Genomic DNA, 15,000 nt, shown 5'->3' with positions numbered 1-15,000 from the left:
CGTACACCATATAGGACACACAGACACACATACACGCACACCATATGGACACACACACACACACACACCATATAGGACACACGCACACACACACACACACACACACACACACACACACACCATGTAGGACACCCACACAGACACACACACAGACAGACCATATAGGACACACACATGCACACACTATAGGACACACACATACACACAAACACATACACACAGTGCACCTACCTGTGCAGGGGAACAAAGGCTAATCTCCACCTACTCCTATCTGGCGTTTTCGCAGCGAGGCGGAAAGCCCTAAGAAGAAACACGTGTGTGTAAGGATACGTACCTTTATTTTTCTTACGTCCCAGTGTGTCCCCCCTTATGTTTGAGTTCCCTCCCCCCCTGACACACACCGTTTGAGCTGATTCGGCAGATAGAGTTATGAAAGGGGTTGGGGGCTGCACGTCGCCTTTGACGAGCCGACGTGCCGAGACGATTCCCTTTAGTTTGGTTTTTTTTTATTATTTTTTTAAATCTTTAGTCTTCACCATCATGTCCGTCGTCACGGCGATTGCAAGGAAAAATAAACGGAGACGGGGTCGCCACGTTGGAAACATTTGCGCATCACATGCTTCTTTATTTAATCTTAAAAACACAACACGTACCACTTGTTACGACAAAAAAGAAAAAAAAAAAGACGTTAAATAAATCGGCAAATGTACAACACGATGAGGTAAAAGGAAAGGAGGGTTTGAGGGCTTTTCTTCTTCTCGCTCGATGTCAGAACCTCCATGGGTGGAAATACCGAACCTCTAACTATGAATTCGTCCCCTCAGGAGAGCAATTTCTGCACACAAACACATCAGCTGATAACACGGCGTCTTGTCGTCCTTCACGGGGGGAGATTGGTTCTTATCTCCGGGTCCAGATGTTCCCCTATATATTCCTTCCTGCTGTTCGCATCGAGAAGGTCCTACGACGTGCAATCGTGATTGGTTTAGCGGAACCACTGCGTGATTCAACTCCACACGGAAACCAGCAGAGCTCTGACAGGGGCTAAGTATCCGTCTTACTCTCTGTGTTTTACGGCGCTTTTATCACCTATTAGGAAGGAAATATAGTCTGGCCGGACCAGAGCTCCGGCCCCCAGAAGGCCCTCCAACGAGATGGGAAAACACGCATCGTACCGTGTCAAGGGTTCACTTCTGCTCACACTCAATGGAAGTTCTACTACTGTTGTTTTTGATCAGGTCAATTATTTACACCTTGCATGGAAAACACGAGCGCTAAACACATTTTTATTGTTCTACGAGTGAGAAAATAGATATACTACCAACCATTACACACATCCACACACCTGCGTCAACGCTTGAAGAATTTGACCGACGGAATTTTGATTTAATTCGCTTGGCGAGTCTGCATCGTTTGCCCGCCAATTCGTAAATCGACATTCAAATGAGGGTTACACACTGTGTCTCAGGCCCTAGTCCAAACAACAGTTGGTGGATGGAATCGCTTAACAACTCTGAGATATTCAGAAGCACTTCTTCAAACACTGGATGCGTACCAGACAAGCCAAGCGCCTCGACATAACCAAGAAGGTATCGCCAGACAGATTTACATAACCTCAGTTGTTCCTTATAATGGGAACACAACAACGTACAAAGTAGGCCTTTACATAAAACCTCCAACACCACCCACCTGTAATATAGTGGACCAAAGTGACACAAAGGACAATAGTAGAAAAACACACAATATATATATATTTATATATATATATATATATATATATATATATTCATATTATACAGACGAAGGGGGTCACCTCACGGCCCTTAGTATCCAACACAGTATCGAGGTGATCTCCACAACCAAAGTTCCCTCGGCACACCGGTCCAGGGTGCGGAGACAGAGATGTGCCTGCTAATCAGTCCATCAGTTAATGCCAACCAGGAATCCTCAATCACATCAAGTCCGGTTTAGGCAGCTTGGCCTCCAGACAAAAGAAGGTCCATTCTTTCGTTTCTCTTTCCCAGAAGTAGGTCCCAGTCCGTCCCACTTGGCAGTGTTCCCTGTGGACTGAGATCTGTGTAAAAGGTTACGAGACAACGATAGCGTCCCAGTTATGAGCCAGGCTGCATCCCACGCACGGAGCCAAACAGGAAGTGTCCTTTTACAAACGTCTGAAACCCGATCCCCGGCGAAGCGTCGCGGGCGAATCACCGCGGCTGTAGCGCATAGCGGCGGGCTACTCAAGAGAAGGTCAACGGGTGAGCCATGCTAGCAAGTAAAGAGTGGCTAGGGGCTAATTATGGCGACACGTAGAGAGGTTATAGTCTTGGGACAAGTCTAATAGCGGGATTGTCATGGTAATAGCACGCATTAAGTAGCAAGTAGCTAGTCTGAGGAGAGGTCTAATAGCTGGATTGTCATGGGTAACAGCACGCATCACATAGCAAGTAGCTAGTCTGAGGATACGGCTCAGAGCTGGATTCTCGTGGTTGTAGTGCGTAGCCAGCAGCAAGTAAAATGTTTTGGAACATGTTTAAAAGACGGATTGTCATCGTTGTAGCATGTAGCTAGCTGCTATTCTAAGCAGAAGTCTACAAGGTGGGTTTTTACTCTTGTAGTAGCGTGTTGCTTGCAGCAGGTCTTAGTAAAAGTCTAGAGGGTATATAGTCATAGTCGTAGCACGTAGCAAGCAGCTAGTAGCTAGTCTTAGCAGAAGTTGTGGTTGTATCATCATGGTTATCGCACGTAGAACGAAGCTAGATGCTATTCTTAGGTGAAGTCTGTAGGGTGGATCTTCATAGTCGTAGCACGTAACAAGTAGCTATATGCTAGTCCTAGGTGAAGTACAGAGGGCGGATCATCATGGTGGTAGCAGGTAGCCAGGAGCTAGTAGCTAGTAGCTAGATGCTGGTCCTAGGTGAAATCCAGAGGTCGGATCATCATGGTGGTAGCACGTAGCGAGTAGCTAGGGCCCTTGAAGTAGTGCCACTTGATGCCGTTGAGCTTGCCGATGTGTTGGCCCTCGGCGAAGTACATTCCGTTCAGGTTGGACGGGCCGCAGGCGTCAAACCACCAACCTGAATGACAGATGAGGAGAAAGAAAAAGTCTATTAAGGTGACCTTTATATACAAGAGCACAAAATGAGGCTCCACTTCTCCGATGATATTGGAAGGAAATCCAATACAAATCCTCCATTCATCCATCGCAAGACACCGATCTGTCTGTCTGTGTGTTGATCCGTCTATCTGTCTGTCCATCTATCTTTCTGTCTGAAGAAAGATGAACAGGAGACAGACGTTTGTCTGTACATCTTTCCATTTCACTGGTGTATGAACTGTCATGGCCACTATCTAAAACAAATTTGCTTCATAATTTTGTTTTTTAACAATGAACACCTATCAATATATCACAAACGTACGGAAGAGGATTAGGGCCACACATAAAAAAATAATTAAGTTCTGACTATTAACTCAGAATTCTGACTTTAAACTCAGAATTCTGAGAAAAAAGTCAGAATTCTGAGAAAAAAGTCAGAACTATGGGTACCTGTAGGGACCAACCTCTGTGGGTGAGACACTTTGCTTTATGCAGTAGGAGGAAGAAGAAGAAACCATTTTGTTAATGGAAGACCTAAAGGTGAGTGAAACTTGCACCAAAACAACACATGTTCCAGTTTCCCTCACCTTTTTGGTCTTCCATTAACGAAATGTCAGAAAAGTCAGAATTCTGAGACTAAAGTCAGAACTATATATTTTTTTCTTACGTGTGGCCCTAATCCTCTTCCGTACATACGACAAAAACACAAGGACAAAAAACAACAACGTAATCCATGTGTAAAGGTCAAAATTCAAGCCTAGAGTCCAGAAACACACCGTCCAGGCTCAGGAACGACGCTGGCAGTTAGTCTTGGCGTGAGAAGCAGAATGTGGAATACCTGCCCTGGTCGCGTAAAGGTTGAGTGTCTCCCATGAACTCTCTCCAGGGCACTAGGGCCTGTTAAAGTGTTGTGTGTGTCTGTGTGTTTCTGTGTGTGTCTGTGTGTGTCTGAGTGTGTGTGTCATCAAGTTCACAGATAAGGCTAACTGCTGCTAATACCTGTTGCTAACCACTTGGGAAAGCTAGCCCTATTTAAAGAAACGCCTGAATAGCGAATCGAGGACGGGTTTAACTGAGCTGCTGGAAAGGACTGTTCATTTCGTGTTGTAGGTCACTTCCCATTTGCCTTCTAGACTTTATTTATTAAAAAAAAACTTGTAGACGAGGGAGCCAATTCAAGTGAAAAACGTCTCAATAAAATATGTAAAAAATAAAAGAACATAAATAACAATAAAGTAAACTTTTACTGCCTATCTTGCTCAATCCCTCAGCCTGTATCCGTTTTTTTAATGTTCCACTACATGCTCCTCCATGACCGAATCATTAAAAGGGCCAAAGAGGTCCCGAGGGGAAGGTTAAAATAAAGTACATCTACGTTCAATAATATTAAATAATATTAAATATCAAAATAAAGTCTTCCCTCTCGTTTCCTCTCTCCCTCTTTCTCCGTCTACCTCTGTCTCACACACACTGGGATGCCATCGAAGGCAGTCATGCATCAGTCTTTCTCCCTCTCAGTGGGCGGAGAGCAGCTGCCACCCTACACCCCTATAGACCCGAGTCCCTCCATGGTGCTGCCCCTGTTGGGACCCCTGCTGACCCAGCAGAAAGCACTTTACCTGGGCTGGACGGTGAGGTTACAAGGGGGGTAGGGCTGGAGGGGTTATACCAGGTTCACCAAACCCCTTCTGCACGCTACACTCTGCTACATTGTCCACACACACACGCGTTTCACCGTAAATGCTGAACAGACTGCATTTTTTATAGTTTTTCTAACCAGTGGCCCCTAAAAGCGCTCATTCGCACCTCGACTTTCACCCATTCATGGACCAACGGTGGTCTCAGCCATGCAAGGTGACAGCCAGCTCGTCGGGAACAGTGAGGGTTAGATGTCTTGCCCAGGAACACTCCTCGGGGATTGAACCATTAACCTTCCGGCTGTCAGTCAACCCCACTCTACCTCCTCAGCCCCCCCCCCCCCCCCCCCCCCCCCCTGTGTTTTATGTGTGTCCACATCTCTGCTACCATGGTTACTAAAATAACTAGAATACTAGCACGACCCTAAGAACACTGCATGTGAACACATCCTGCCGAGCCCATAAATATGAAATACTGACGTTCGACTCCAGACACTGACATCATCCTTATTGCCAAGGCTATGCTTGTAAACGTAGGAAATAAATCTAAGCTGATGCAGGCAGTACAGTTGGAATCGTAGGCCCTACTTAGCCTGGCTAGCTTGGCCGTTTGGTCATACTTCTTTGCGTTTGCTGTTCTATAAACCTAGCTTTAATAATGGCATGCACCATGACTTCTTAGAGCTGCCTGCTTTTTGCTGCCTTTACGGGTGCATAGATTGTGCAGCGATGAGAAGGTGCACCTCCCTGCCAATAGGTACTGGGTTTGATGCCCCAACGTCCACAGCCTCACTTGTAGGCAAGAGGAACCATCACGCCTAGCAGCTGTTTAAAGACTTGTCTCTGTAGGCAATGTTTGTGTCTTTGGGTAACGTTTCTGTTGAATGACTAGTCTAAACAGTTTAATAAACAGTTAATTTCATATTCACAACCCTACAACCCTAGCCTAATGGGTGAATTATACCTGTGCATCAAATAGAAACCAGGGTATGTGGTCTCTGTCACCTGCATTACACCTAGCTTACATTCACATCTCCAAAAATGTAACTATATGGTTCAATTCTGTTATTTTCTGCTTAATGGAGCCAGAAATTATTGAGATCAACATGGAACAGATGAAAGATAGTCTCGCTGAGTAGCTTCAGAAATGTGTTCATTTGTACAACAAATCATCTTTACCTTATAATGATCGCTTGAGATCATCATGACATTTTTTGCGGGAAATCAAATCGACGGTTGGCGTGCGGGAATCCGCTAATCCGAAACCATGAATGAACCGACCAACCGCCCTACCGACACCCCCCACCCGACCCAGGAACCATAATTCATCCTTCAGACCCCCCGACTGCCTCCTCACAGCCGTACCCCTGCCCTACAACACGAGTTGGGGTCGGAGGTCGCCAACTCCCAACAGCAGGGGGATTAGTTTAGCCTTAAATCTCTGTGACAGTTGGTCGCTAGTCCCGGGAGCTACTTTAGCGTGCTTGTCGGCCTGCTTCTCACAGTAAAAGAGGAATGGATGACGGAGAACAGAAGTCTAACGGTAAGACGCAGATCTGGTTTGGAATCTTGGATCAGGACTTCGCCATCCTTATAAGGAACAGGACGTTCTTGCTATGAGTTGTGTAAACAAACAGAGGGTTGGATGTCTTTGACATTCAAAGTACGGCCAACAGTTATAAGAGTTATGATTAGTATGGGTACATGTCTTAAATTTGTGATTTTTGGGATGTTTTCTGATTTTTTGGCATGCCATTGCTGAATTCTTTGTGGCACATGGGAACACAAAATAATGAACCGCACTAGCTGGTTAGTAGTCGGTTAGCTTGGAGCTATCACACACCTGGTAAGGTCAACTCAATTCACCTGAACGCAAACGACAGCAATCGGGGTAGAGGGATATTGCAATCATGCAATCGCTGATTTTACTTTACATGAGGGAAAAGTAAGGAATGAAAGGCTGAAATCATTGCAGGGGCTTGATTTGGTGGACGCAATGCTAATATTCAACAACTATTCATAATAACCAATGCTCCCGAGCCCAAACTCTGTTTATGCTCGTACATGGAGATGAACAAGCAAGGGAGATCCTACCTGAACAAAAAAACGAATTAATGATGGCTTTGTATCTCTAGAATTAAATCACATTTATTCTTCTAAAGAATCACGTTGATCGGTACTGAACCCCCTAGAGGCTGCTAGAGGAACTACACGCTGGTCTCTACTGAAGAACGTCAGAGGAACCTAAGACCGTTAGAGGAAGCGTATACTGGTCTGTCAGGCTTGGGCTATTCAAGACAATCAGGGCCGCCGCCGGGGTAGCCCCCTTACCTCCGGTGAGCATGAGGGCGCACTTGCACAGGCAGCTGTCGTTGTCCATGTCGGTGGTGCTGAAGTCGGCGCCGTGGATGACCAGGCTGCTCTGACGACCCGCCGTCCCACTGTGACTCTTCAGGGACAACCTGGAGGAGGGGGAGGTGGAGGGGGAGGAGGAGGTGGAGGGGGTAAGAGGTGGAGGGAGAGAGGATGAGGAGGAAGAGGAGGAGGAGGGTGAGGGAGGAGAGGAGGGAGAGTGGGACGAGAAGAGGAGAAACATATGTGAGCAATGTAAGTAGCAGTCTGAAGATAGAGAATGAAGACATAATGTTCTGGAAGGAGCATCTCCAGAGAGAGAGAGAGAGAGAGAGAGAGAGAGAGAGAGAGAGAGAGAGAGAGAGAGAGAGAGAGAGAGAGAGAGAGAGAGAGAGAGAGAGAGAGAGACTGCAAGTGTTTTGCGGGAGAGAGAGCCAGAGCTAGAACCAGTTAGAGAGAAACAGAGAGAAACAGAGAGAGAGATAAGAAAGAAAAGCAAGGAGGGAAGAAGAGGAGAGCCTGAAGGAGAATGAGCAGATGGGAGGAAAGAGAGAGAGGGAAAAGGTGAATGAAGAGACACAGTAGTCTCTCCACACCTGAAACAACAATCATAAAACAGAGGTTGTAAAAGTGTGTGAGAGAGAGGGAGAGCGAGCGAGAACGGAAGGCAAACAAAAGATAGAGAGATAGATAGCGAGCAAATAGATAATATTTGCACAAGTGATTGCACGTGCGTATGTACGTGTGGCTGTGTGTGCATGTGTGTGCGAAGGGGATCCACCTGCTTGCTGGATGCACGCACACGCGCGAGCGCGCACGCACACGCACACGCACACGCACACGCACACACACACACACACACACACACACACACACACACACACACACACACACACACAGCTAGAGGAAGCAGTGGGAGTTGGAGGTAGAACCCATCGCCCAGTGGTGGGATTCAGTGGGACGGAGATGACAGCTGCGGAGTATTAAGCTACCTGTCCTCTACGACCAGGACAGGTTTATGTCCTTCCACCGCTCCGTGCGTGTGCGTCTCTTTCTGTAAGTGCGTGTGTGTGTTAATGTATGCGTGTGTGTGTGCGTATGTGTGTTAGTGTGTATGTGTCTTTGTGCGAATCTATGCGTGTGTGCGTGTTAGTCCGTCTATCTGTCTTTGTTAGTGTGTGTGTTTTTGTGCGGTATTTGTCTGTGTGTGTATCTGTGTGTGTTTGCATGCGTGTGTGTGTTAGTGTGTGCATGTGTGTGCGTGCGTGTTCTTCCCGTGGGTCTAAAGCTACACACTGAAGGTCCGAGTTATTTATGCTCTGTGTGTCCGTGCTTCCGTCTCCTCTTCCAGACACAGTTGTACCTTTCCAGTTTTTTCCCGTTTTTTTTTTACAGTACTTTTCGGAATATGGCGTCCTCTTCTCTCTCAGGCTGTTTCTATAGGTCTGTGTCTGCGTTTGTTATCTGGGTGGAATCCAGCAGACACTCACTCATTTCACTTTTGGCTGCTCAAGTGAAAAGTAGTAAAACCAAAAAAAATGAAATACTGCCAAAATGTATCGGAAAGATGACAATGAAGAAAAACAAAACAGAATCAAAACGATTTCTATCCCAGTATTGCACACCTAAACTGTCCTCTTGAGTTTATCAAACTCCCATCTCATTTAAAGGCACCTAGAGAATCCTGGGAAATGGAGTCCTTGTTCCCATGATGTCTGGGCTTTGAGCCTCTCTGCTGTTAATTTATGAGCGTGTCTATGGCCGTGGACACACTAACCATACACCACGCAGGACCTGGACCAACACCAACCAGGCGCCTCCATGCCGGCCTGCACATGTGGAAGGTCTAAATCACCAGCCCAGACTGAGACTGACTGGGAGGGGGGGTACTAGGCCAGCCCTGGGGGGCTACTGGGCAGACTGTGTGTGTGTGTGTGTGTATGTGTATGTGTATGTGTGTGTGTGTGTGTGTGTGTGTGTGTGTGTGTGTGTGTGTGTGTTGCTGGTTGGCCCCGGGGAGAGATGATGTGTGTCTGTGCTAGCGCTGAGAGTGTGAGTCAATGAATACGGTAGCGGTAGCTCGACAGGTACGCAGTTGAGTTGTTTTAGTCTTTTATCCAACGGAAACTGGGCAGGAGAGTGCAGCTGGTAGTAGGCCTTCACGCTATGTCTCTCTCTCCATCTCCCTCTTTCTCTCTCTCGCTTTCCTCTGACTCTCTCTCCCTCTCTTTCACTATATCTCTCTCTCCCCTCTGTCTCTCTCTCCTTCTCCCCTCTGTCTCTCTCCCTCTCCCCTCTGTCTCTCTCCCTCTCCCCTCTGTCTGTCTCTGCCTCTCTCGGTCTCTCTCACTCTCTCTCCCTCTCCCTCTCCCCTCTGTCTGTCTCTCTCTCTCTCTCCCTCTCCCCTCTGTCCCTCTCCCTCTCCATATCCCCTCTCCCTCTCTCTCCCTCTCTCTCCCTCCCACGCTCACTCATGCTCTCGTTGTCCCCACGGATGAGGAGCTCGCACGCCCGACAGAACAAAGACCGGTGTGTCCGACCTTGCTGTCTTACTGCTGAGCTCCCCCCCCCTCCTTACACCAGAACAGGGATTCCTCCAGCAGAACCCCTTCCCTCACTTCCCCCGATCCCCCTCTCCCCCTGGCCCCGGGAGCCCTCGGCGGGGGAGGCTCAGCGGACCCCCAGGGTTGGAGGAGGCGGAGGTACCGATCAAACCGATTTATCTCCAATCTTTCGACGAGAGGGAAGTCGAGTCAGCTTAACGGCGGTCGGTGATGTCAGCGTTATTGCCCCGCGTTCTGTACGACGTCGCCTTGTACGATGATAGAGTTACCGATGTGGAACAACGGAGACCGTTGTTCCACATCGGTAACTCTATCATCGTACAAAGCGACGTCGTGCAGAAGGCTTTGGGGAATAGTGAAGAGAGAAAGATAGAGTGTGTAAACGTACGGACCGTCGATCACGTCAGTGTACGAACTTAATCGTAAAACGCTGTGTGCGTTTGTGTGTCTGTGTGTCCGACGTTTTGTACAACGTCGCTTTCGTACGATTGATTCCGACGCGGCGGAAACTCCATCCTCAAACCGAGGGGCGGATTCCCCTTCGGAGAACGATTAAAGAGAGGAAGATAGAGTGTCTAAAGGTCCAGACCATCGATCACGTCAGTGTGTGAATTTAATCGAAAAGCACCAGTGTGCGCGTCGTACGACATTTATGTCCGACTTTTTGTACGACGATGGATTCGCCCTCTCCGATGACAAAGCCCCGGCTGGATTCCTCGGAAGAAAGGGGAAAGCGATTTCTGTTGAACTCTGTGCTGTTTGGACAGCTGTGTCAGTGACAGATGTGGACGGCCTGAAGGAATGGAACCACGGAGTCACAGTTGGGAATACAGTTGAGGCACTAAACCAATAGGAGGGCTGCTGAGGCGCACCGATGACTCATGCAGCCAATCAGAGGCCTTAGAAACACAAAGTGTGTGAAAGTGTGCATTACTGAGAGAGGGCGTGAAAGTAGGCCTGTGCGTGTGTGTGCTTAGGTGCATCTGAGAGTTTGTGTGTGCAAGTATTTATGCGTGTGTTTGTGGATGTGCCTGGGCGCGTGTGTTAATGCCTGCACACGCAGTGCATGTATATGTGTGTGTGTTTGTGTCTGTGTGTGTTCCTTTGAGTATGTGTGGGTGTATGTGTGTCCGTGTATGCGTCTGTCAATGTGAGTATGTGTATGTATGTGCGTATCTGTGTGTGTGTATCTGAATTTTTGGACATATGTGTATGTACTGCGTGTGCACATGTGAGGTGTGTTTGTCTGTGTGTGTGTGTGCATGTGTGAATTTGCGTGTGCGTGTTTGTGTGTGGGTGAATATATGTGTGTACATATATACGTGGGTGTCTTTGTGTGTGTGTGTGTATACCATACAGCCCATGCGTCTCTGTCGATCCCCATAACACTTAACCCCGTGATGGATGCTGGGTCTTACGGCGTGTCAGACCGCAGACGTCTGGCCCCGATACTACACTGACCAGCCCTACACTCGGCATCGTCTCAAACCCGCCCTGCCAGCCCCGCACCCACACCCTGCTAACCGGCACCACGGCACGCCATACATCAAGCCACTGGGATTCAAACCACGCACCGCGCAGGCAGGAAATGGCCTGCAGCCAGCCTGATAAAAAACAGACGGGGTGTTTCTACATGTTGTGGTTCCCGGGTTGTGAAACTCTATTTTCGACGTCGTTTCCCAGCGATGAGGGTCCGACCTCCAACGTGTGGGGGGGGGGGGGGGGGGGATTTACAGGAACCATTCCGATTATCTGTGGCTGCATCATCAGCTGCACCGTGTGTTATCGTACCAACAGGATTTAACCTCAGATAATAACCGTCGTAATTCCCCCTCTCGAGTCTGAGGGATTTCATCGATGTGGGGGAATGCAGATTCACGTTTTTGCCAAAGCACAAAAACAGTAGAAAAAGAAGGATGAGATACTTATTTTAGGATTAGCCAAGAGCCTCTTTCTCGTTTAAAGATTGTCTTTAAGTGATTGCTTTTTAATTGATATGTGTTTGGAAGGTGCGGTGGACATGATAATAATCAGATCCAGGATCAGATTATCTGATCCGTGTAACGGTCCAGAGTCCGGCTCTCTGAGATCAAGGAGGAGGTGTGCGGGTTGTCATGGTTTCAGCCAAGCAGATAGTACGCAGGAATGAGTCCATCTGGGAAACCTGGGAAAGTAAACCCAGACACTCTCATCATCTCGCTCTGTGTACTTTGAGTCATTCGCTGTCCAAGCCAACCAAGAGGATCAACACAGGAACATTAAAAGCAGCCGTTTCCGTAATAATATGCCAGAATAATATAAGCATGTCCGGTAAGTTACTGCTTACTGTGATTAATGCTAGGGCTTAGGAATAACTTCAACAAGCGTGAAACTCTTCCTAGGAGCAGTACTAAGCTGTGCATGTACACAGGTAAACAGGTACATAGGTGCACAGGTACACAGGTGTGCAGGTGGACAGGTACACAGCTGCAGAGGTAGACCGGTTCACAGGTGTGGAGGTACAAAGGTGTACAGGTAAACGGATACACAAGTGTGCAGGCACACAGGTACCCGGGAGTGCAGGTAGACAGATGTGGAGAAACACAGGTATGCAGGTCGACTGGTTTGGAGGTACACAGGTGTGGCGGTACATAAGTAAACAGGTAGACAGGAGAACAGATAGACAGGTGTACAGGTAGACAGCTACACAGGTACAAAGGTGCACAGTTACAAAGGTGTGCATGTTGACACATATATCATGGTAAAGGATTTGCAAAGATGTAAAGAAGGATCTAATAAAAGACAGAAAAATAAGATGTGCCAGATGCACTCCTAGTGAGGAAAGGAGAGGGACAGATTGCGGAACAAAATGAGAGAGAACCGGCTGCCAAAGCACGTCGGGTTTCAAAGCCTTCTAAGCGTGACATCTCTGGAGCTCAGTGAAAGGCTTCGGACCTCTCTAACGCGCGGTGAACCGTGAACATGAAGGCCTCTCACACAAAACAAGGCCTCAAAAGAGCTCTGCTTGCTAGAAAACAGAAAGGTGGATAAGAGAAGCGTCTCCCTTCATAGCGGACAGGGCCTGCCTCTGAAAGCTTACAGGAATCCACAGCTCAGGCCAACTGGTCTCCAACCGAAACAACAGCGGCCGAGAGATTACCCAGACCTCATTAATAACCAACCATTGATTGGTCAAAAGGGGGAGGGAGGGTTCATTGACAAACCGACAACTCTACTGGGGGACGGTGATTGTCGTTGGTGTTCCGTTTCCACGCCAACCAGCGCAAAGCGCGCGCACACGCCTCGGCACGGCGGCGGTTTCAGCCACCGTAGCCGCGGCAACGCAAGGGATAGTGTTTCTGGGTCTAATGAACGCCAGCCCTCGGGACATTACGCCATGCTTATATTATGGGATGGAGCCCAAAACCTTCCCCGCCCCCCGCCTCCGAAGGGGTCAGGTGAGGCAGGCCGGTTTTTGCGGGGTGTTATATTGTGTTTTCGTTTCAAACGACTCATAACCGCTGGGATTCGGTGGGCTTACATCTTTCAAAATGTGTTTATCCTGCTCTATTAGTTTGCGTTATGTCAAGCCTCCCCTGACCTCAGCCGCTGATTAGCGGACCGCTTCACGGCTGGACGCTGGAACGGGCTCAGTCACGCAACCCACTTTCCAAATCTTGGACGCAAATGTGGAGTTTAACGTTTTTATACGACTCAAATGTACAGTTTTTGAGTCGTATAAAACGACCAAGTAAAAAAGGGGCTTGTGTCTTATCACATCACACTAAGTAGTATAAGATGTCCAACATTAAAATAGCATTCCAAACGTTTATTCCAAAGAAGTCTCACATAACCGTTTATTCAAGTGGATTTTGGCTGCAAATTTTCTGTGTGTTTTTGTACCAAGCTTATATCGGCTCATGCACTCTCTGCACTGATGTGTCTGTGTTAATATCTCAGTGGTATGTTTGTTCTTGTGTCCACTATGTGTGTCCTTTCAGTGTGCGATTTGAGTGCGTTATCTATTTCGTACAGGCACCATAGGAACAAATTCCTACATTTGTCCGACCACAGTCCTGAAGCAACCGACATCTGTGATCAGTCTGAGCTCCAGGTCGACCCATGAGATATGAGAGGTCTTTAAAGAATCGAACATCACACTAATATGACACAGATAATGGATATACTTTTCATTTTCCAGCAACAAACCCCAAAGCCCTACAGGTGTATCTGATTAGAGCTGGTTTTGTTGTGTGCTGGGGGGTTTAGAATCTAGGCAGCAAAGGCTATTGAATTCTGAGAAGCTGTTGAAATCTTTAATATTATTTTCCCGTCTCGCACGATTTTTCTAAGCCTTCATTATTTTTGCTTTCATCTACCAGAACTGTCCAGAACTGTCCGGAACCATCCAGAACCGGTCGGAACCAGTTGGGTCCATCCAGTACTGGTCCGAAACCACCCAGAACTAGTCAGACACTATCAGAACTGCTCAGAACCGTCCTGAGCCTTCCAGAACTGTCCACTACCGGTCAGAACCGGAAAAGCAGAAGGGTGGGCTCCGACAAGCATTTGGGACACCTGGAAGCCATTAAAGCTCTATGGTCTGACTGGCCAATCACAGAGGTTGATCACCGAACCCAATGGGGCGCTTCCTGAAGCTGGGGGGAGGGGGGAGGTGGTTTGAAGGCAGGTGTGTGAGGTGTTTGATTGGCTATAACTCCATAGAGAACTTTACAACTCAAGAGGTACTAAGTTACACCGCTGTAACTTAAATGTATAGTTTTTTGGCATAAAGGATCAACTAAAAAAGTGCTTGTGTCTTATCAGCTCAAACTTAGTAGCGGATGATGTCCCACATTAAGTGATATTCAAAACTACGATTTGGAACGAGCCCCTTAGAGAACTTTACAGCTAAAGACGGAAGTCTAATGTATACAAACCAAGAATCATGTTAAACATTTAGAACTTAACTCCTTTTCCTTTGCAACAGACCAACCTCTACATCAGGGCATACTGTCTGGAAAGTTTATCTTAGAAATGTATTATTTTAATACATTTCTATGTTTTTCCTTTTATGTATCATCATTATTTCGACACAATTTATTACTCAAAAGGCTAATAAAAAAAATACCATCAGACACACTACATTACAACATAGACATTACATATGATGTATTCTAGTTATTAGTATCACTATATTAGGGGAGCTACATCATAACATTCCTACGAGTTAATCTATCCCTTCCATCTCTGCTCCGAACCCCTCCTGAGCGCCCGACATGAGCGTCCATGTTAGGAGGATCTGGAACAATCCCCTTGGAGATCAGCCCGTAACCGCACGCAAACCTTTAATATCCCGGGTTTAGGGCGG

General features: G+C 47.4%; 1 protein-coding gene across 1 annotated transcript in view; it reads right to left on the bottom strand.

The window, feature by feature from the left end:
* Nucleotides 1-571: 571 nt before the first annotated feature.
* The window catches only part of angpt1 (angiopoietin 1), a 41,460-nt gene continuing 27,031 nt past the window's right edge, over nt 572-15,000 (bottom strand). The window contains exons 8-9 of the mRNA XM_056583399.1: nt 7,066-7,196; nt 572-3,077 (exon numbers count right to left, since the gene is read on the bottom strand). Of these exons, the coding sequence (XP_056439374.1) occupies nt 2,914-3,077; nt 7,066-7,196 (295 nt within the window). The 3' untranslated portion in view covers nt 572-2,913. The remainder of the gene's footprint in view (nt 3,078-7,065; nt 7,197-15,000) is intronic.

Source organism: Gadus chalcogrammus, chromosome 22 (assembly GCF_026213295.1).
Source record: "Gadus chalcogrammus isolate NIFS_2021 chromosome 22, NIFS_Gcha_1.0, whole genome shotgun sequence".
NCBI lineage: Eukaryota > Metazoa > Chordata > Actinopteri > Gadiformes > Gadidae > Gadus > Gadus chalcogrammus.
The sequence above is the reverse complement of the archived record's forward strand: the minus strand, read 5'-3'. Positions and strand labels throughout refer to the sequence as shown.